This window comes from Octopus sinensis, linkage group LG19 (genome assembly GCF_006345805.1).
Source record: "Octopus sinensis linkage group LG19, ASM634580v1, whole genome shotgun sequence".
In the NCBI taxonomy this organism is placed as follows: Eukaryota; Metazoa; Mollusca; class Cephalopoda; order Octopoda; family Octopodidae; genus Octopus; species Octopus sinensis.
In genome coordinates, this window is record NC_043015.1 from 39,301,446 (window position 1) to 39,325,567 (window position 24,122).

At 38.7% G+C, this 24,122-nt stretch overlaps 1 protein-coding gene across 2 annotated transcripts in view; it reads right to left on the bottom strand.

Annotated features, from left to right (window-relative positions):
* Positions 1-1,524: 1,524 nt before the first annotated feature.
* LOC115222051 overlaps positions 1,525-24,122 on the bottom strand; it is a 67,156-nt gene continuing 44,558 nt past the window's right edge. The window contains exons 17-22 of one of the 2 annotated variants that reach the window (XM_029792156.2): positions 23,482-23,691; positions 22,566-22,796; positions 20,092-20,301; positions 18,244-18,459; positions 12,407-16,453; positions 1,525-1,939 (exon numbers count right to left, since the gene is read on the bottom strand). In XM_029792156.2, coding sequence (XP_029648016.2) covers positions 1,809-1,939; positions 12,407-16,453; positions 18,244-18,459; positions 20,092-20,301; positions 22,566-22,796; positions 23,482-23,691 — 5,045 coding nt within the window. In that variant the 3' untranslated portion in view covers positions 1,525-1,808. The remainder of the gene's footprint in view (positions 1,940-12,406; positions 16,454-18,243; positions 18,460-20,091; positions 20,302-22,565; positions 22,797-23,481; positions 23,692-24,122) is intronic. The other variant, XM_036511301.1, reaches the window with a different exon arrangement.

A 24,122-nucleotide genomic window follows, 5' to 3' on the forward strand; every position in this document is an offset into this window, starting at 1 on the left:
GTCCTGTCTGAATCTCTGTCTCATTCGAGGCCAGACTTCACAAACTTTCAGAAATTGGTATCAGTCGTTTAGCCCCATTGAATTATTGAGACATTTAGGCTGGAAGAGGTCTTGTGTCTTAACTTCTGCTGGTACATATAAATTTACTGTTGTGGCATTACCTTTTACCATATATTCTATGCTGGTCAGTCTCTGAAGAGTGCGAGAAACCAAACAAGCAAGGCATTTGAGTCAAGCTCTGTTTTCTCTTTATAGTTTCTGTTCACCATTCGCTGAAAGGAAGGGAAGTTCTGAATAAAACACCACACACAGGTCACAGGTGTATACACAAAGATGCACACACACACACATATGTACTTACATACACACATACACACACACACATATATATACACATAGATACACACATACTCATGCATGCACACATACATTCATATATATATATATATATATATATAAATATGTATATAATGTTAATCCAAACATGAAAACACAAAGAGAAAGCACAACAACGCAAGGACGTGGAACAAATATAGTATTATTGGACGCTCAGGAAGGAAGGGAAGAAGGAGGGTTTTACGTTTCGAGCGGAGCTCTTCGTCAGAAACATAGGAAAAGGAAAGATCCAGAGAAGGGAAGATGGAGAAAAAACACATACACACATGTAGACACAGATTTAGACATGAATTTATACATACACTCATGCATACATACACATACATACAAACATGTGTATATTCACACACATATGCAAATACATACATACACACATATATATATATATATATATATTATATATATATATATATATATTATATATATATATATATATGTATATATATATACATAGTGGTTTTACTCTTTATCTTATATAAACTTTTAATACTTTTTGATAGTTATATAATTTTTAAAAAAAATAAACAAAATAAATAAAAAAATAAAATAATAATAAAATATATGTATATATATTTAAAATTCATAAGTTTATATTATTAATTTAAATAATTTTAAAAATCTTAACTTTAATTTAAATATTTTTATTTGGAATTTTATATTTTATATTTTTTATATATTTTATTAATTAATTTTATTTCTATGTATTGGCTTATGATTTCACTGTTTGATTTGCCTAATAGTGGTTTGATCTCTAATTTAATATGATATATATATATATATATATATATATATATATATATAAATAAACGAAAAGAATGGAGTCGAACGAAGATTTTATTCTTTTCGTTTATTCATATAAAAAAATCACACAAATTCCCACACACAAACATGGGGTTCTGCCCTTGGCATGTAGCTTCAACTGTGTTTTACTGACGTGAATTTGCTACTCAGGTATCGATTAACCGAATTATCCACACTAGGATAATTCATTCACCTTCTTAAATATATATATATATATAAATATATATATACACACACATACACACATTCAAATATAACAGAAATAGTTTTTCTAAATATTTGAAAACAGCAACAACCACAGGAAAAAAAAAAAACAACTCAATGAAATGTTTTCTTAATTTTATTTATTTAATTACCATTTGAAAACGTGGGAATGTTTCAAACCAAATTAATATTCGTCATTTTATATTTTTTAAACTGATTTTGTTTTGGTTTTTTTTTTTTCCAATTTCGGATGATTAATGATGAAATGCTTTTCATTTTTCTTTGTGATTTTCTAATTTTGTCCATAATTTTTCAAATAATGACATTTTCAGTTGACGACTTTATGCCAAGTCAGTCGTATTTGTTAAGTTCTTTGCATTTTCTTCTTCTTTGGTCTTTCAATTTTCTCAACAAATCTTACTGCTTAGCTTAGATGGACAAGTATGTTTACCATTCTTACATGAACAATTATACAAGACACATTTATGAATAAAGCTGAAGTGTTCTGTGTAATACATGGTGCCATTCACTTTACAACCTGCACAAATAGAAAGAAAGAAAAAAAAAGAAAAAAAATATTGAATCAAAATCTTGAATGGCAAAATAATACAAAAAATTAAGAGATTTGTTTTGATTTAAATTGTAATAACGGTAACTAAACATGACAATAATTATTTATTGCACAAACACAGCAAAATTATTTCTCTAAGATCAAATCAATAACTGAATGTCATTACCGGTATCTCTTTTTCTCTTTTTACTTGTTTCAGTCATTTGACTGCGGCCATGCTGGAGCACCACCTTTAATCGAGCAACTCGACCCCCAGGACTTATTCTTTTGTAAGTATAGTACTTATTCTATCGGTCTCTTTTGCCGAACCGCTAAGTAACGGGGACATAAACACACCAGCATCGGATGGCAAGCAATGCAAGGGGGACAAACACAGACACACAAACACATACACGCATATATATATACATATATACATATATACGACAGGATTCTTTCAGTTTCCGTCTACCAAATCCACTCACAAGGCTTTGGTCGGCACGAGGCTATAGTAGAAGACACTTGCCCAAGGTGCCATGCAGTGGGACTGAACCCGGAACCATGTGGTTGGTAAACAAGCTACTTACCACACAGCCACTCCTATATATATATATATATATATATATATAGGTAAACAGTAAAATTAAATACAGACATGGACAAGAACATGAAACACCACAGAGACGACACAAGAACCACAGGACGGGACATTCGAAGCCCTCAGTCATCAGTCAAGAACCAGATCATCTTAGCAATTTCGGCTGATTAATCTTGAGATTGCTCCGATATGGCCAGCCCGCCAAGGGAAATCTAAGCAAGCGCATTAGATCCCCTGGAAGAAAGCTTCGAATGTATACAACGAAAGGACGGAAAACGATCGAAGTACACAAACAAAAATACAGAATACGTGACACCAATAAGAATACAAAAACGTAAAAACAATAACGGTAAAATAAAAAATAAACAACAAAACAAACCAGGACGTAGGACAAGGGTCTTTCGACAGGACGATTTGAGTAGGGGCTGGCTTGTGAAGTGTGCCTAAAGGCCACGGGGAGACGAACAAATACGTTGCTTCTGAGGCTGCTGAAAACGAAAAGAGCGCTCAACAGCGGCTAGCTGTCACGTGAGAACAAAAGACAGGAGAAAGGACAGATGAAAAGGGAGAGAAGGTGGACGAGGGAGGAGAAGAAAGAGACAGATCGAGGGGGCTGGAGGTGAGAGAGATAGAGAAACGTAGAAAGGGGGGGGGGACGGATGGAGAGGGAAAGAACGGAAGTGGATAAGGGAGGAGGGAGAGAGAGGAAAAAAGAGACAGATTAAGAGTCGTATCAAAGCTTGAGAAAAAAAAAAATATACTTATCGTATAAGGACAATTGTGGATACGTAGCCGCCGATTCGATTATATAGGTAAACAGTAAAATTAAATACAGACATGGACAAGAACATGAAACACCACAGAGACGACACAAGAACCACAGGACGGGACATTCGAAGCCCTCAGTCATCAGTCAAGAACCAGATCATATATATATATATATATATATATATAATATATATATATATATATGTCGGGATATTGATGTGGTTGCATAAAAAACCCTGACCCTAACCCAACAGCGATGGAGATGGGAAGATATGCACTTTTCAATTCATGGAGGAGTGGAGCTGACAGCATTTAACTACCTCCTCCAACAAGGACTAATCAAGGAACCCTACCAATCTTGGTTCAACCTAACCACAAAGGGCACAAGCTCTTACCCAACTGTTGTCTCCAGCCTATAATTGCATTTAGGGAAGCTCCATTTACCTTAACCGTTTTCACCACAAACAGCCACCTTTTGACAAATTCCATGGGGGTGGAGTGAGGTAGGGGGTCATTTTCTTCTCCATCCTCACTTTCTTTTCAAAATGGAACTTATAAAAGTTGATGAGGGATACACTAAGGAGGAAGGTGTCTGTCTTCAATTCTTTCAGCCTTGTCCGTCACACAGCCATTTTCTCAATAGCTATGGACAGAAGAATATTACTTACCCTGCCTTATCAAAGGTAGACAGTGGGATGATCTTACTGCCAACCAATAAATGGATCTGACCAGCGTCGCCTTACTGGCACCTGTGCCGGTGGCATGTGTAAAAAGATTCGAGCGAGGTCATTTCCAGTACCGCCTGACTGGCCCTGTGCCGGTGGCAAGTAAAAAGCACCCACTACACTCTCGGAGTGGTTGGCGTTAGGAAGGGCATCCAGCTGTAGAAACTCTGCCAGATCAAGTTTGGAGCCTGGGGCAGCCATCTGGTTCGACAGCCCTCAGTCAAATCGTCCAACCCATGCCAGCATGGAAAGTGGACGTTAAACGATGACGATGCCGCCACCGCCGATGACTGCTTTCACTTCTGTGGTTTCCAACACCATTACAATGACTTTACTGCATATTCTAACACAGCTCTTCCACATGGCAGGCAATTTTAAAGGGAAGGGCTTGGTCAGAACCATTAATCCCTGTAGCTTATGAAAGGCAAAGTTGGCTTTGAAAGAGTTTGAACACAGAACATAAAACACCAAAAGAAATTCCACAAAACATTTTGTCTGAAGCTGTACAGCTGAAGACAGTTTTGTTTAACGAAATAAACTGTAACTATCATTAGAATTTGACACCAGGATGTAACTGGTACCTGTTTGATCAAGTGATTAAAATAAAATTCAAATTTCAGCTGGATTTGTACAGAGATTGAAACAGCGTCAGCAGGGGTGGTTTGCACAAATTAGTTCTAGTGACATTGCAATGTTGAAATGCAATTGTCATTGTAGTAGTTCACATAGGAAGGAGGGTACCACTCACATACGGAGAACTATAAGGCTCATATTTGAAGGATCCAACTGGTACACACACACACACACACACACTGACATCTCGGAGACTGTCATTCAGCTGAAAGATCTACTCACAACTACCTTACAACCATTAGTTTACCTGGCTATTTAACCTCTAAGCACAACCCTCTGACTCTACTACACCTTCTACTCTACTAAATCAAGAATGCCTGCTTGGTGGACTTATCCATCCGCTCCTTGATGGACTTAGCCATCCACCCCTTTCTCTGATCTCCCAGATAGTTCTTAACCCTTTTGCTACTGTATTTATTTTGAGAGGCTCTGTGATTCTTTAAATTATTTTAAATATAACAAACAATTTAGTAAAATAACTTAGTTATCATTCAGCTTGTGTTTGGAACATAAATTGTGACTAAGGTTTGGTGGTATATTTTATGCAAAACTTATGAAAACAAGACATTTGTACTACAGAGCCAGAGCCGGGTTGGTAATGAAAGGGTTAAAGCCCTTTAACCCTTTAGCATTTAAACCGGCCATATCCGGCCAAAAGTATTCTGCCTGTTTTATGTTCAAACTGGCCAGATCTGGTCTCTCACACCAACCCTACAATATCGTCTTAAAATTTAACAGCTACCTCATAAGAATCTCATAGGTACAAGATTAATGAATGATTAGTTCAAAACAATGTGCATGAAAAAAAGCATTCATTTTGGCAGAATAATGCGAACACTAAAGGGTTAACCCATTAATTCACCAAGAGCTGCAAATCTCAAAGTCCAAACTACGAAAGTTCTTCTGTGAGTGATTTAAAATGAGAAAGCTAAAATTTTTGAGAAGATGAAAATAAGGCAGAATCAGACAAAATTAATTGTGTCGTTTATCATTATTGCAACATTAGCTGAACACGAAGGTTTCATCATTAGCTATAAACACCTCAGCACTCCACCAACAAGTTTTGATATTTTCTTGTAAGATTTATGAGTTTTTATTTTAAATATTTCATTAAATATATTTGATAACATCACTTTATACGAGGGTGAGTCAAAAAGTTATGCCATTTTCTTTATTTCATCTGAAGTTTTTGATAAAAATAACTGAAGATTTTCCCAGTTATAAATGATTCTATCATTTACGTTCTGAAATATTTTGTTTCTTACTTTTCAGGTTTTTAGACTGGTAAGGAAATTTCAAAATGGCTCTCCCCTTAGAGTTACCTCAAAAACAAAGAACAGTGATTGAATTTCTTGTTACTGTGGGGGGGGGGGACCCCTGTGAACATTCACCGACGATTACAAAATGTCTTTGAGGACAATACTTTAGATTATAGCAATGTATGCAGGTGGGTTCATCGTCTGAAAGATGAAAAGGTGGGAACTGTGAGTGTAGCCGATAAACCCCATTCTGGCCGTCCGTCCGTCCGCTTCTGTGAATCTTGCCAATGAAGCAAAAGCAGATGCTCTGATCAGAGAAGACAGGCGCTTAACTCTTGATGAGTTGGCAGAAAACCTTGAAGTGAGCCATGGAAGTGCTTACAACATTGTTGAATCACTTGGCTTGACGAGGAAGTGAAAACTGTAGTGAAGAAGTGGCTCAAAGCACAGTCAACAGAATTCTACGGGGCAGGGATACATGCTCTCATTCGAAGGTGGAACATTGCTATTGAGAGAAACGGTGACTATGTTGAGAAGTAGGGATGCAATCCACAGAGGACCAGCTTCATTTTGATGTATGATACATGTTCCTGTGTTGGTAATTTGGTAATTATACCTGTCCAAAACAAAATGGCATTACTTTTTGACGCACCCTCGTAAACTTGGATTTTATATCCTGATAAGAATTATATTTTTAATTTTTTTGTTTCTTTGTGTCATCCTGCTTCTTCTGTTTTATATCTCTATCTAAGGACCCTTGCAGAACACATTAAATAAGGATTAAATGAAACAATTTTGTTTAATGTATTTCTATGATAATTAATGACACAAATAATATGAATAGGTTCAAAGGCGGTCAGCTGGCAGAAATGGTAGCAGAAATGTTTGTCTGTCTTTACTTTCTGAGTTCAAATATTTCTGAGGTCAACTTTGCCTTTCATCCTTTTGGGGTCGGATAAATTAAGTACCAGTTGAGTACTGGGGTTGATCTAATCAACTGGCCCTCCTCCTCCCCCAAAATTTTGGGCCTTGTGCCTAGAGCAGAAAACAATAGTCTTTATTTGCATGAAAAAGCAAATTCCTTGAAGTTTTGTTTTGCTATTTCGTGGTCTACTTGGATACAACATCAATAATTTTAATGTTATTCACAAATCAAAGGAGACGGGCTGATTGATATAACTTTCTAGAGCATCACAGGAAGATTTGAAATATCGTAACATGAGGGAGCCTCTCTAAACAAACGTATCACACAGTCAGTTCTTGGAATTACAACTTTGTCTGACTTTTTGTAGTTAGAATTAATTCCTCTTTCTCTAAACCATTTTTAACAACGAAGCAGTTTCGGCATCGAAGTCTGGGATTAAATAAACATTTTATTTAATGCAAAGAAAAGTTATTTCTTTATAAATATTATTGAGAGGACATGACAAAGAGGTAGATGATGATAATAACAGTAATAATAATAATAATAATAATAATAATAATAATAATAATGGCTTCAAATTTTGCCACAAGGGCAGCAATTTTAGGGGAGGGGATGAGTTGATTACATTGACTCCAGTATTCAACTGATCCTTATTTTATCGACCCCGAAAGGATGAAAGGTAAAGTCAAACTTGGTGGAATTTGTACTCAGAACATAGTGATGGGCGAAATACCTATTTCTTTACTACTCACAAGGGGCTAAACATAAGAGGGGGCAAACAAGGACAGACAAATGGATTAAGTCTATTATATTGACCCCAGTGCGTAACTGGTTCTTATTTAATCGACCCCGAAAGGATGAAAGGCAAAGTTGACTTCGGCGCAATTTGAACTCAGAACGTAACGGCGGATGAAATACGGCTACGCATTTTGCCCGACATGCTAACGTTTCTGTCAGCTCGCTGCCTTTACGAAATACAGCTAAGCATTTTGTCCAGTGCATTAACAACTCTTCCAGCTCACCACCTTATAAATAATAATAATAATAATAATAATAAATGCCCTGATGCAGTACCAGACAGTGGCTCTCATGGCTTCTCATCTTAACTGATTGGAAGTGTTATCATGTACATTGTTTTGTCTTGGTATAAAAGATGGGCTACAGCAAATATTCTGCTCAATACCACAGATTTGCTTGTCAGTTATTTGACCTTAACCAGTTGAGCATGTCCCTTAGTGGCTGATGATATGTGCATCTCTAATCACAAGCAGAAGTAGTGGGGGAGCATCATAGCCATGTGTTGAGAGGGATTCTTTGGGGTTTGAATAATTCACCTCTGGAGACATGGGTGGGTTTTTCAACATCCTTAAACAACCCTTATTTAGGGACCGTTTGAGCGGGATGGGCTACTCAACCTGAAGAAAATTCTAACTGGGCCCCACCTGCAAGGTCATGTGCAGTTTATCTTGATATGAGATCACCATGCCACGCACATATGGTTGTGATGCATGTGCCTGGTGTGCCCTTATCAGACAGGTAGTCATGATGGGTATATTGGGCTTCGTATATTTTACCCCAGTGTCACTTTGATGGCATGAACTGCTCTCTCACTCAATAATAATAATAACAATGGTTTCAAATTTTGCTACAAGGGCAGCAATTTTAGGGGAGGGGATGAGTTGATTACATCCACTCCAGTGTTTCACTAGTACTTAATTTATCGACCCTGAAAGGATGAAAGGTAAAGTCAACCTTGGTGGAATTTGTACTCAGAACATAGTGATGGGTGAAATACTGATTTCTTTATTACCCACAAGGGGCTAAACATAAGAGGGGACAATCAAGGACAGACAAATGGATTAAGTCGATTATATTGACCTCAGTTCTTATTTAATCGACCCCGAAAGGATGAAAGGTAAAGTTGACTTCGGCGCAATTTGAACTCAGAACGTAACGGTGGATGAAATACGGCTATGCATTTCGCCCGGCGTGCTAACGTTTCTGCCAGCTCACCACCTTTACGAAATACTGCTGAGCATTTTGTCCAGTGCATTAACAACTCTCCCAGCTCACCACCTTATGAATAATAATAATAATAATAATAAATAATAATAATAATAATAATAATAATAATAATAAATGCCCTGATGCAATACCAGGCAGTGGCTCTCATGGCTTCTGATCTTAACTGATTGGAAGTGTTATCATGTACATTATTTTGTCTTGGTATAAAAGATGGGCTACAGCAAACATTCTGCTCAACACCACAGATTTTGCTTATCAGTTGTTTGACCATAACTAGTTGAGCATGTCCCTTAGTGACTGACGATATGTGCATCTCTGATCATGAGCAGAAGTAGTGGGGGAGCATCATAGCCATGTGTTGAGAGGGATTCTTTGGGGTTTGAATAATTCGTTCAACATCCTTAAACAACCCTTATTCAGGGACCTTTTGAGCGGGATGGGCTACTCAACCTGAAGAAAATTCTAACTGGGCCCCACCTGCAAGGTCATGTGCTGTTTATCTTGATATGAGATAACCATGTCGCGCACATATGGTTGTGATGCATGTGCCTGGTGTACCTTTATCAGACGGGTAGTCATGATGGGTATACTGGGCTTCGTATATTTTACCCCCCGATTCACTTTGATGGTAAGCACTGCTCTCTCACTCAGTAATAATAATAATATAATAATAATAATATATAATAATAATAATAATAAATGCCCTGATGCAATACCAGGCAGTGGCTCTCATGGCTTCTGATCTTACTGATTGGAAGTGTTATCATGTACATTATTTTGTCTTGGTATAAAAGATGGGCTACAGCAAACATTCTGCTCAACACCACAGATTTTGCTTATCAGTTGTTTGACCATAACTAGTTGAGCATGTCCCTTAGTGACTGACGATATGTGCATCTCTGATCATGAGCAGAAGTAGTGGGGGAGCATCATAGCCATGTGTTGAGAGGGATTCTTTGGGGTTTGAATAATTCGTTCAACATCCTTAAACAACCCTTATTCAGGGACCTTTTGAGCGGGATGGGCTACTCAACCTGAAGAAAATTCTAACTGGGCCCCACCTGCAAGGTCATGTGCTGTTTATCTTGATATGAGATAACCATGTCGCGCACATATGGTTGTGATGCATGTGCCTGGTGTACCTTTATCAGACGGGTAGTCATGATGGGTATACTGGGCTTCGTATATTTTACCCCCCGATTCACTTTGATGGTAAGCACTGCTCTCTCACTCAGTAATAATAATAATAATAATAATAATAATAATAATAATAATAATAATAATAATAATAATAAACTATTACTACCCATGTATTTTAATTTAACTTAAAAAAAAATGAACGAACTATTGAGTTTAGTTTAATGGCCTACCAATGTATACTATGAGTTTCTTTGCCCTAGGAGTCAGGAAGACACTCGGCAAGAAATGGAAGCAAATTTGAAAGAAGAAAAAAAAAATAATAATGATAATAATAATAATAATAATAATAATAATAATAATAATAATAATAATAATAATAATAATAATAGTAGTAGTAACAATAATAATATGTGAGGCAATACATGAGGAAAGACTTACCTATAAAGCGTGCATCATAAGTCTTGGTTAAAACTGTTGTGGAAGGAGGAGGATGAGGAGGATGAGAAGAAGGAGAAGGAGATTCTGTTGTAGAATTACTATTACACAGGTTTTTAACGTTATTATTTTCGCAAGTCCAGCGTCCGTTGCAGTTGCACTTACAACTTTTTTCCAAACAGCCTTCAATTCTACTAAACCAAGTGTTTCCTTCGTAAATTTTTCCGTGCAGTGAACAGGGTCTACATCTTCCCTGCGGCACCCGTACACTAGATGGGGGGATGCATGTGTCGCTTAGAACTTCACAGGACCAGGAACCATTGCATGAGCAAAAACATTCCATTTTCTTACATCCTTTCTGAATGACATTTGAACTTTCTCCCCGATAGACATTACCATTCACTAAACAGCTTTGGCATTGGTCTCCGCAGATGTAGCGTGCCTTTTCAGCGGGGCACACCCACGACCCATTGCAGTAACATGTACAGGTGTATTCAAAACAGTCAACTTGACGGCTAAACTGGCTGTTACCCTTATAATGGTACCCATTTATGATACATTGGTTGCAATCTGTTAGCTTGCTTTTGGCACAGATGTTTATAGATCTTTCAGGGGGACACGCCCAGGTTCCATCACAACCGCAGGTACATTCATACTGAAAGCAGTTGAGGGTATAGCGGAAATTACTATTGCCAAGAAAAGATTTATCATTTAAGGTGCAATTTTGGCAAACATTTGAAGGTTTTGTACTTTCAACACCGGTGTCTGGAAGAGAATCGTTACCACATATTGGTTGCGTTCTATCTCCAGGGCAGAAAAATTTACCATCACAGAAACACTTACATTGATACCTAGTACAACCGAAATCATATTCAAAAGTTGAGTTGCCCTCAATAACTTTTTCTCCAAGGTAACATTTTTTGCAGAAACCAATTAAACGCCTTCTTGTGCAAATATGAATGGCAGGCCCGGCAAGACAGTTCCACGTGCCGTCACAATTGCATGAACAGCGGAAGCGCAAACAATTTCGATCGAAAGAGAAGAAACTATCTCCAGCGTATTTATTTCCTCGCACAATGCAGCTTCTGCAGGTACCATCAGACTTCACTTTATCTTTAACTACACTGCAAACGTTAGCCGTTAGGTGCTTGGGACAATGCCAGTTACTATTGCAACGGCATTTGCACTGGAAGCGCCGACATCCCTGCTTATAAGTGAACCATTGGTTACCTGGATATTTTTTGCCTTTTACTTCACATTGCAGACAGGTTTCGCGTAATGGTTCTTCTTGATTGCATACGTTTTCAGGCTGCTGAGACGGACATTTCCAATTCCCCTCACAATCACAAGAGCACTTGAATTTGAAGCAGGCCTCTAATAAATCAAATTCCTCACCTCCCTTATACAACTGACCTCTAACATTACAGTTGGTACATTTTCTATCAGACTGACCTTGTAATCCATGACAAATGTCAACAGCCGTTCCAGTTGGACATTCCCAGCTACCGTCACAACTACATTTACAGCGGTAGCGATAGCAGGCGTTATTTAGGAAAAAAACTGTATTTCCCTTGTAAGAATTATGCTTGATAAAGCAGCTCCGGCAATTGGTATTATTTAGCGGTGCTACAGTAACCTGTGTTTGATTATTACATGTATCTACTGCAGTCTCTGTCGGACATTGCCATTTTCCATCGCACGAACACGTGCACTGATAGCGCATGCAATGGCGCTGATAAGTAAATCTTGTATTTCCTTTATACGTTTCATTGTTTACTCTACAATCCCTACAGCTTGGGGATTGGGTTGGAGCATCTCTATTCGCAGCGCAAATATCAACCCTTTTATCTCTGGGGCACACTATTTCGCCATCGCAACCACAAGAGCACGTGTATTTGAAACAGCCATATTGGTAATGGAACATAGAGTTTCCTCTATAGAACTTACCTTGTTTGATACAATCCTTGCATTGAGGTGACTTATTAACTGTGCAGTTAGGCATTGCCGTTCTTTGAAAGCAGTTTATACTTCCGTTGCATTGACATGTACACAAATGTTTTTCACAGTTATCTTCCTGATAGAAGCTAATGCCCGGAGAATATTCCACTCTATTAGCTAAGCACTTTTTCTTTTCACCAGGGCAGGGATATTGATTTACAGATGAACAGCGGTTTATGATTTTGTCATTTGGACAATTCCAAGTTCCATTGCAGAGACAGTGGCACAAATAATGATAGCAGAAGTTATTAACTATGACGGCTGTGTTTTCTTGATGTACTTCATTCCCTAATCTACATGTTGCACAAGATCTGTCAGATTGAGGAATTGAGGAGTCACCACAGATATATTCTGCATTATGGGAAGGACAATTCCAGCTTCCATCACAGTTGCATTTACATTTGTATCTATAGCAATTTTCTTCGTGTTGAAATTCTGTATTTCCTTCAACGATTTTACCCTTTGCATCACATTGTTGGCAATTTCCTGTGCTGGCACCACAAATATATTCTGCATTTTCAGCAGGACAATTCCAGCTTCCATCACAGTTGCATTTACATCTGTATCTATAACAATTTTCTTCATGATGAAATTCGGTATTTCCTGCATAAATCCTACCCTTTGCATTACATTGTTTGCAATTTTCTCTTTGTTCACCACAAATATATTTTGCATTATGGGCGGGACAATTCCAGCTTCCATCACAATTGCATTTACATTGATATCTATAACAATTTTCTTCATGTTGAAATTCTGTATTTCCTTTAATGATTTTACCCTTTGCATCACATTGTTGGCAATTTCCAGTGCTGGCACCACAAATATATTTTGCATTTTCGGCAGGACAATTCCAGCTTCCATCACAGTTGCATTTACAATCGTATCTATAGCAATTTTCTTCATGTTGAAATTCTGAATTTCCTGCATAAACCTTACCCTTTGCATCACATTGTTTGCAATTTCCAGTGCTGGCACCACAAATATATTTTGCATTTTCAGCAGGACAATTCCAGCTTCCATCACAGTTGCATTTACAATCGTATCTATAGCAATTTTCTTCATGTTGAAATTCTGAATTTCCTGCATAAACCTTACCCTTTGCATCACATTGTTTGCAATTTCCAGTGCTGGCACCACAAATATATTTTGCATTTTCAGCAGGACAATTCCAGCTTCCATCACAGTTGCATTTACAATCGTATCTATAGCAATTTTCTTCGTATTGAAATTCTGAATTTCCTGCATAAACCTTGCCTTTTACATCACATTGTTTGCAATTTCCAGTGCTGGCACCACAAATATATTTTGCATTTTCAGCAGGACAATTCCAGCTTCCATCGCAGTTGCATTTACATTTGTATCTATAGCAATTTTCTTCATGTTGAAATTCTGTATTTCCTGCATAAACCTTACCCTTTGCATCACATTGTTTGCAATTTCCAGTGCTGGCACCACAAATATATTTTGCATTTTCAGCAGGACAATTCCAGCTCCCATCGCAGTTGCATTTACATTTGTATCTATAGCAATTTTCTTCATGTTGAAATTCTGAATTTCCTGCATAAACCTTACCCTTTGCATCACATTGTTTGCAATTTCCAGTGCTGGCACCACAAATATATTTTGCATTTTCAGCAGGACAATTCCAGCTCCCATCGCAGTTGCATTTACATTTGTATCTATAGCAATTTTCTTCATGTTGAAATTCTGTATTTCCTGCATAAACCTTACCCTTTGCATCACATTGTTTGCAATTTCCAGTGCTGGCACCACAAATATATTTTGCATTTTCAGCAGGACAATTCCAGCTTCCATCGCAGTTGCATGTACATTTGTATCTATAGCAATTTTCTTCATGTTGAAATTCTGTATTTCCTGCATAAACCTTACCCTTTGCATTACATTGTCGACAATTTCCTCTCGAAGGTTCATTACAAATAAACTCTGCACTTTCCGCAGGGCAGTTCCAGCTTCCATCACAGTTACAAAAACATCGATATCTATAGCAATCTACATCGCGGGTGAATGCAATGTTGCTTTGATAACTTTTTCCAGATATTACGCAATTTATGCATGTCGTCTTGTTTTGTTGGCATATATTTATAGCGGTTGCTGCCGGACATTTCCAGCTACCATCACAATTGCATGCGCATTGGAATTTATAACAATTTTCCTCCAGTTCAAAACGGGTGTGCCCTTTTTTCTTTTCTCCTCTTACGTCACAATAATGGCAGCCGGTTTCTGGATCGGTATTACATGTGTCAACCCCAGTCGGACACCTCCAACCTCCATCACAATTACAGATGCAATCATATTTAATACAGCCGTCTTGTAGAGAGAATCGTGTGTTTGGTTCGTGCTTAGCTCCACGCACATCGCATTGATGACATTTGGCAGGACACTCGTTAACTGCGGTTTCAGCCGGGCAGTTCCAACTTCCATCGCAATTACATCTGCATTGGTATCTATAGCAACCTTCTTTCAGTTCAAATCGAGAATTACCATTTTTTCTGTCTCCTTTTACATCACAATAATAGCAACCAGTTCTTTCATCCATGTTGCATACATTTAAGGCTTTCTCTCCTGGACAATTCCAGCTTCCATCACAGTTGCATCTACACTGATATTTGATGCAATCCTGTCGCAAAATAAAATCAGAATCTGGTTCTGCGATTGTGCCTTTGGCATTGCATCTGATACACTTATTTCCGCAAATCCTAACGGCTGTTTCACCTGGACAATTCCAGCTGCCATCGCAGTTGCATCGACATTGATACCTAATACAGTCTTTTTCTAACTCAAAGTTGCTGTTCGGTGCCGCTGTGGTGCCATAGGCATTGCATCGGATGCACTTATTATTTCTTTTACAAAGATTTACTGCCGTCTCTTTTGGACAATTCCAGCCACCATCACAGTTACATTGGCATTTATATTTAAAACAACCTTCTCTTAGTTGGAAATTAGTTTTAGGTTGAATGATTTTCCCTCGAACACTGCACAAGCGGCAAGCTGGTGCTTGCCTGCAAACATCTACCACAGAGTCTTCCAAGCAATGGAAGCTGCCATCAATATTGCAGTTGCAGGTTTGTTCAGTACAGGAGTCGATTTGCTTGATAAATGTTGTGTTTAATCTATAGCTACGTCCATCAACGACGCAAGTCAGCTTCTTCTTCTTGCAGGTATTAACACTCAGATTATCTGGACAGGTCCAGCTGCCATCACAATAACAATTGCAAAGATATTCATAGCATCCTTCAATGAAACGGAATTGTGTGTTACCTCTGTGGACCTTACTATAAACATGGCATATTTGGCAAGTGTCAGAGTTGGCTGTTAAAACTGTATCATTATCCGAGGTTGAAATCGTTCTATGAATAGAAAATGTCCCATTTCCAAACTTTAGTTGAGTTTCATTCTTGCTGTGGACTAAACGTGCCCCTTGTATAGCGATCGACGAATCAGCTTTGACTTCGATATCATGATGAACCTCAGTTTCGTTAATGAGACTCAGGTCCACTTTGTTTGCTTCCTTGTGCGGAGGAGAGACTGTCCCCAACGAAGGGGGAGTTGGTGAGACGTAACTCTGAGAAATTCCGCCAACAACAGGATGGTCAGGACCTTTTATAGGTTTCAGTGTGCCTGACAATGTATAAGGAACTGATTGTGTAGGTTTTGGAGTTCCTGTATGGGCAATGTCTGTGTTACAGGGTAACTGCATGGTCTGTTCTGGATAGCAGATATATGTTCCATTGCAATGACAAAAGCAGCTTATGGCTTCACAGTCGATGCGGCGTTTAAAACCAATGCCACCAGCATACTTCATACCATCGACCGTACAGTTTTGACAGGTCGAACACTTGGAAACTGTTTGGGATGCAGGGCAGTAGTAAGAACCATCACATCTACAATGACAGTGGAATTCTAAGCAACCGTCTTCAAAACTAAAGCGTCTTCCACTTGAGATTATTTTCCCTCTTACAACGCAGTCGTGACATTCTGAAATGGAAACCATAGGATTGGAAATGAAACAAATTTAACGAAATAATACACACACACACACACACACACACCACACACACACAACACACACACACACACACCACACACACACACACACAACACATACACACACATACACACACACACATACACACACATACACACATACACACACACACATACACACACACAACACACACACATACACACACACACAACATACACACACATACACACACACATACACACACACACATACACACACACACATACACACACACACACATACACACACACACATACACACACACACACATACACACACACACACACACATACCACACAACACACACACATACACACACACATACACACATACACACACACACACATACACACACACACACCACGCACACACACACACACACATACACACACACACATACACACACACATACACACACATACACACACACACACATACACACACACACATACACACACACACATACACACACACACATACACACACACACACACACATACACACACATACACACACACCACACACACACACACACGTATTTACATATACAGAAACCACAAAAACATACTCAACCTACAAAGTACACACACACACACTCCTCCCACCAGTTTCTCCTTAGCTGGAACCAACGAAAGCCGCTCATCCTCATCGTCATCATTTAACGTCCATCTTCCGTGCATGCATGGGTAGGACGGTTGATAGGAGCCGGCCAGGTAGAAGACTACCCCAGGCCACTGTGTCTGTTTTGGCATGGTCTTTACACCTGGATGCCCTTCCTGACACCAACCACTCCGCAGAGTGGACTCAGTGCTTTTTATGTGGCACTAGCACAGGTGAGGTCAGTTTTGGCATGATTTTTACAGCTGGATGCCTTTCCAAATGCCAACCATTCTACAGTGTAGACTGGTTGCTTTTTATGTGACACCAGCACTGGCAGGATCACCGAGTAACTTGTAAGACAAGGAATTTTGAGAGGGTCGGGGCCACTGGAGGAAGGGAACTTGTGTCAGTGGATGAAAGGTGAGAGCGTGACAGGAGGTACATAGGTACCCAGCGAGAGAAAGAGAGAAGAGAGGGGAAGAGAAAGAGAGTGAGAGGAAGAGAGAAGCAGAGAGAGAGAGAGAGAGAGAGAGGTACAAGAAAGTGGACAGAAACAGGTAGGCTGATGTAAAGGTGATACTTGGTTACCTAGTCAGAGGGAAAAGAGAGAGAGAGAGAGAGAGAGGGGTCTGGGAAGCCAGGAGGCTGCACCAGGCTCCAGTCTGATCTGTCAGTGTTTCTACAGCTGGATGCCCTTCCTAACGCCAACCACTCCGTGAGTGTAGTGGGTGCTTTTTACGTGCCACCGGCACAGGTTCCAGGGGAGGCTGACAACAGCCATGATCAGTTGGTGCTTTTTACGTGCCACTGGCATGGAAGCCAGTTAAGGCGGTGCTGGCATCAGCCATGTACGGATGGTGCTTTATCAGGTGCCAGGGGAGGCTGGCAACGACCATGATTGGTTGGTGCTTTTTACGTGCCACTGGCACAGAAGCCAATCAAGGCGGAGCTGGCATCAGCCACGTACGGATGGTGCTCTTTTAGGTGCCACCGGCACAGGTGCCAGGGGTGGCTGGCAACAGCCATGATCAGTTGGTGCTTTTTACGTGCCACTGGCAATGTCTTCATAAGGATCAGAAGACACAAGTCATTTAAAACAAATCAAGAAAAATTAACGAGGTTTAACGATATTTTATTTTACCTGTTGTATGTTCTTGTTTGCGATTTCCATCATGATCACAAATATATTCGCTCTTTTGCGAAGAGCATTCCCACGATCCGTCCCTATTACAGTCACAGTTGTATTCGAAGCAACCACGTTCAAAGCTGAAAGGGCGACCAAGCACGTATCTCTTCCCTTCTACCACACACGCCATTGGGTCATCGCTGACCACAATATATGTGGTTCGAGTTGATGCTTTGGACAAGAAACAAAAAAAAAATCAATTTACATGTTTTTAGTGATTTGTCTTTAAAGTTTTGCAACATGTCAGGAAAACGATTTACAGAAAAAAAAAGCTTTCTTTTTTGACAATATTTCATGGAAATTAAAATTCATAAACGCTGTCACACAATATAGTCAAAGTCTTTAGATTGTTTTATGCCCTGTTCTTGGTTTATTCTTCTTCCATTTTGAACTTCTATTATTAAAGTAAGAACGCGTTTGGGAGTAAGACTCAGTTTGATCTTTTATAAAGGACAGAATTCTATCTTATTGGTTTGTCAAGAGGAAGAAGCATCATCATTGTCATCATCATCGTTTAACCTCCGCTTTCCATGCTGGCATGGGTCGGATGGTTTGACTGGGGACTGGCAAACCAGGAGGCTGCACCAGGCTCCAATCTGATCTGGCTAAGTTTCTACAGCTGGATGCCTTTCCTAATGCCAACCACTCCAAGGGTGTAGTGGGTGCTTTTTACATGCCACCGGCACGGGGGCCAGTCAGGTGGCACAAGCATTGACCACGCTCAAATGGTGCTTTTTACATACCACAAGCATGAGAGTCAGTCAGGCGGCACAGGCATCGACCATGCTTGAATGGTGCTTTTTACGAGCCACCAGCACAGGAGCCAGTTTGCATAATTCTTTGCAGGGTTGCTTTGCCTTTCATCCTTTCAGGGTCAATAAAATAAGTAAAATAAATATCAGTTAATCATTGGAGGGGTGGGGTGTCAATGTAATCGATTTAATCCCTTTCCTAAACTTGCTGGCCTTGTGCCAAAATTTGAAATCAATATGAAAGAAAATTCTAAAAACTAAATAAAATTAACATTTACGAAAAAAACAAAAGACGAAGACAGGTGGTGTATATATATATATATATTATATATATATATATATATATATATATATATATATATATATGTAAGCACCTGTGAATCGTTGGCGATTTTTTTCCTCCATCTTCCTTTTCTCTTGGACTTTCCTCTCTCTCCTGTTTCTGAAGAAGAGCTTTGCTTGAAACGTAAAACTACCTTTCTTTCCTTCCTTGAGCATCTGCTAACACTTTGCATGTACCGCATCCTCTTGTTGTCTTTTTTTCTTGTGTTTGTTCTTTGTTTTTTTTATATTTACTATATATATATAAAAGGGATGACCTGTAAGTGGACATCCATTATGCTAGAAGAAGATCCGCTATGGTCTTACCACTAAGAAGGGAATGTTCTCAAGGAAATTTATATATTTCTTGAGAACATTCTTTTCTTAGTGGTAAGACCATAGCGGATCTTCTTCTAGCATAATGGATGTCCACTTACAGGTCATCCCTTTTATATGTATGTATTATCATTTTTTCTGAAATTTCAGATTTTTAAATATGCTAGACCACGGGTTTTAAATTGATATTAATCAAATTAATATTCAACTTACCACCCTTATTATTTTAAATTTAAATTTATATATATATATATAGATATAAATATATAAATATATATATATAGATATATATATAGATAATGTGAGTGTGTATATATTTATACCTGTATCTTGTAAGAAGTATAGAATTCTTGAAACAAATCAAAAAGAGAGTGAAAGAGTGACAACAACCTACCTTTCTTTTTCTCTTTTTCTGACTGGTCTCCACAGATATATTTAGCATCGTCTCCAGGACACTGCCACGAGCCATTGCGGTAGCATTCACACTGATAGCGGAAACAGCCATCGGTAAAAGTGAAGTCTTCTCCCAGCGCAAATTCTTTACCGTTTACTGAACAATGCCGGATGGAAGCAGCTGTTCTAACCACAACACTCCTTTGGAAAACTAAAGAGAAATGCAAGAAATTCTAAATATCCGTGTAATATTAAAACTTTCCAAGAAATAAATTTAACTTTGTTAAAAGAGAGTTACATTTAAGGAGAATCTATCAGAGAGGTCAGAGTTACTTCAGCCTTTTCTAACATCATGGGGTGGACATGCTTGATGATTTTATATCGCGCACCAACGCATTGGTGATATTCTTTATGTAAGAAATACTGGTGATATAAAGAGCTCAATGTGAATTTGAGAATTCAGTGCAGAGAACAGAAAATAGTGCACTCATTACTGTGCGTTAAGTACAGAAATGCTTTTCTTGTGAGAAATACATTATATGAAGGGGTTGCCGGAAGGTTCCTGTCTTTGAGTAAAATAAAATACAGGAGAGTCAGTTAATTATGATCTTATTCAATGTTGTAGCACACCTGAGCACTATACCCAATAGCATTATCATTATTATTATTATATTATTATTATTATCATCATCATCATTATTATCATTATCATCATTATTATTATTTTTAATATTCCCCTTTCAGATTCAGACATTTATTGCAGAAGTCCTTCAGTGTTTTTTAAAAGAACGCAGAAGGTTAGGCTTCCAACCAGGCCTTTCACAAAACCCTTAAAGCCAGCAATTTTTCTGTACCCCATCATATATATGTATATATATATATATATATATATATATATATATACATACACACATTTATATACATATATATATATACATATGAGAGACCCCCCACTCCCTCCAGTCACGAATGACCATGGGGTTGCACATAGAAAGTTTCCCTGGCCAAGGTTGTTTATGGAAGACCAGCAATCACCCATGCATACCAGCCTCCTCTCTCCAAGCCACCAATGTTATCTAAGGGAAAGGCAAAGGGGCCGATACAGCTTTGGCACCGGTGACATCACAACTCATTTCCACAGCTGAGTGAACTGGACCAATGAGAAATAAAGTGTCTTGCTCAAGAACACAACACACTACCCGGTTTGAGAATCGAACTCACTTCCTCATGACTGTGAGCCCAACACTCTAACCACTGGGCTATGTACTATATATATCATCATCATCATCATCATCATCAATTAACATCCGCTTTCCATGCTAGCATGGGTTGGACGGTTCAACTGGGGTCTGGGGAGCCCGAAAGCTGCACCAGTCCAGTCAGATCTGGCAGTGTTTCTACAGCTGGATGCCCTTCCTAACGCCAACCACTCCGAGAGTGTAGTGGGTGATTTTATGTGCCACCGACACAGGTGCCAGACGAGGCTGGCAAACGGCCACGCTCGGATGGTGTTTTTATGTGCACCGACACAGGTGCCAGACGAGGCTGGCAGACGGCCACGCTCGGATGGTGTTTTTATGTGCCACCGACACAGGTGCCAGACGAGGCTGGCAGACGGCCACGCTCGGATGGTGTTTTTATGTGCCACCGACACAGGTGCCAGACGAGGCTGGCAGACGGCCACGCTCGGATGGTGTTTTTATGTCCACCGACACAGGTGCCAGACGAGGCTGGCAGACGGCCACGCTCGGATGGTGTTTTTATGAGGCTGGCAAACGGCCACGATCGGATGGTGCTTGTTACGTGCCCACAGCACGGAGGCCAGTCGATGCGGTACTGGCTACGGCCACGTTCGGATGGTTTTCTTATGTGCCACGTGCCACAAAGATACAAATTCCATTGATGTTCATCTATTTGATTTTATATATATTGATATATTTTGATATATATATATATATACACTCTAACCACTGGGCTATGCACTATATATATATATATATATATATATATATATATATATATATATATATATATATATAAATTAGAAAAAAAAACACCTTTTATCAATCCAAAATGAACAATTAAATTACACCATCTGGAAAATTACATATAATAGAAATATTAGAAATATTAAAAACAAAATAGCAATGACATACCAATGATTAAGTAAATTGCAAAAAAATTGTTCATTTTGAATTGATAAAAGGTGTTTTTTTCTAATTTTTGTATATATATTATATTTTGTGAAATTTGACTTAGTATTTCTAAATTGAATTTTTCCCTGTAAGTTAGGAATAATATTCCCTCAAATAATTATATATATATATATATATATATATATATATATATATATATATATATATATATGTTTAATGTGCAATATATGGATTTATATAACCCAGTGGTAATCACATACACATGCACACCTGTGCACACACACCTACATAGCAGAGTATTTATATCTTGAACTCTCACCTTGTTGCCATTTGCTTGAATGGTGTGACCGTTCTCGTCCGTGACGGTCACAGATGTATGCAATTCCTTCAGCGAGACATTCCCAAGAGCCATCGGTGTTACAGAAGCAGTTGAATTCGAAGCAACCAATTCTGAAAGTAAATGCTCGGCCGAGTGAATAACTTTCTCCATTCACTTCGCAGTTCCTCATCTCGTCACTGACAATCACATGGAAGTTGATGCTTGAAGCTGTTAAAAAAAAAAATCAAAAACACAAAAAAAACAAATGATTACAATTTTGTGCGTTGGTGAGACAGGGTGGGGGATCGAAACAAGAGATTTTGACGGAGGACATTTTATTAGTTCATAAAATAAACATTGGTTTCAAATTTTGGCACAAGGCCAGCTATTTCAGGGCAGGGGCGAGGTCAATTGTATTGACCCCAGATATCAACTGGTACTTGTTTTATTGACCCTTAGAGAATGAAAGGCAAAGTTGACCTCAGCAGAATTTCAACTTGAAATGATAAGACAGGTGAAATGTTGTTTATCATTTTACCTGGCTTGTTAACGATTCTGTCACATCACCACCTTAGTTTATAAAATATGGTCACAGAAGTCAGGTGCAGGCTTCTGCCTGGTTGGCTCTTGTGAAACTGTACCAAACATGCTAGCATTGAAGGTGGACATTAAACAATGATGATGATGATGATGATGATGATTAAATACATCTCAACTTTATTCTCTGGGAAATAAATGTAAAAGAAATCTTACTACAAGTTTAATTAGAATGAATAAATTTATCAGATCATTGTCGCATGTCCTTTGTTTCACATTTTGAATGTTTAAAGAAAAGGGTCAATGATTTACAGGTCCCAAATGCTTCCATCTTTAAACTCCATCAGTTAAGTTTGTAATATAAATCAAAATAATTTACCTTTCTTTTTCTCTTTTTCTGACTGGTCTCCACAGACATATTCAGCATCGTCTCCAGGACACTGCCACGAGCCATTGTGATAGCATTCACACTGATAGCGGAAACAGCCATCGGTAAAAGTGAAGTCAGTTCCCAGTGGGAATTCGTTACCGTTTACTGAACAATATCTAATAGAAGATACTGTCTTAACCACAACACTCCGCTGGGAAACTGAAGAGAAATGGACAAAATTTAAATATTCATGTAATATTAAAACTTCTCAAGAGATAAGTTTCATTCCAGAAAAGAACAAAAACAAATTTATTAGATTCCAGCTGATATCTGGCAAATAAGATTGAACCATATATATATATACAACAGGCTTCTTTCAGTTTCCATCTACCAAATCCACTCACACAGCTTTGGTCGGCCTGAGGCTATAGTAGAAGACACTTGCCCAAGGTGCCATGCGGTGGGACTGAACCCGGAACCATGTGGTTCGTAAGCAAGCTACTTACCACACAGCCACTCCTGCGCCTACAACGTCTACAAAATGAAATACCAATATACACAACTGCAATGGTGAGCATGAATTAAGAGATCATAAAAGAAAAACTGCTGCTTCACAGGTCAGTTAGATAACACAACAATAACAAAAAACA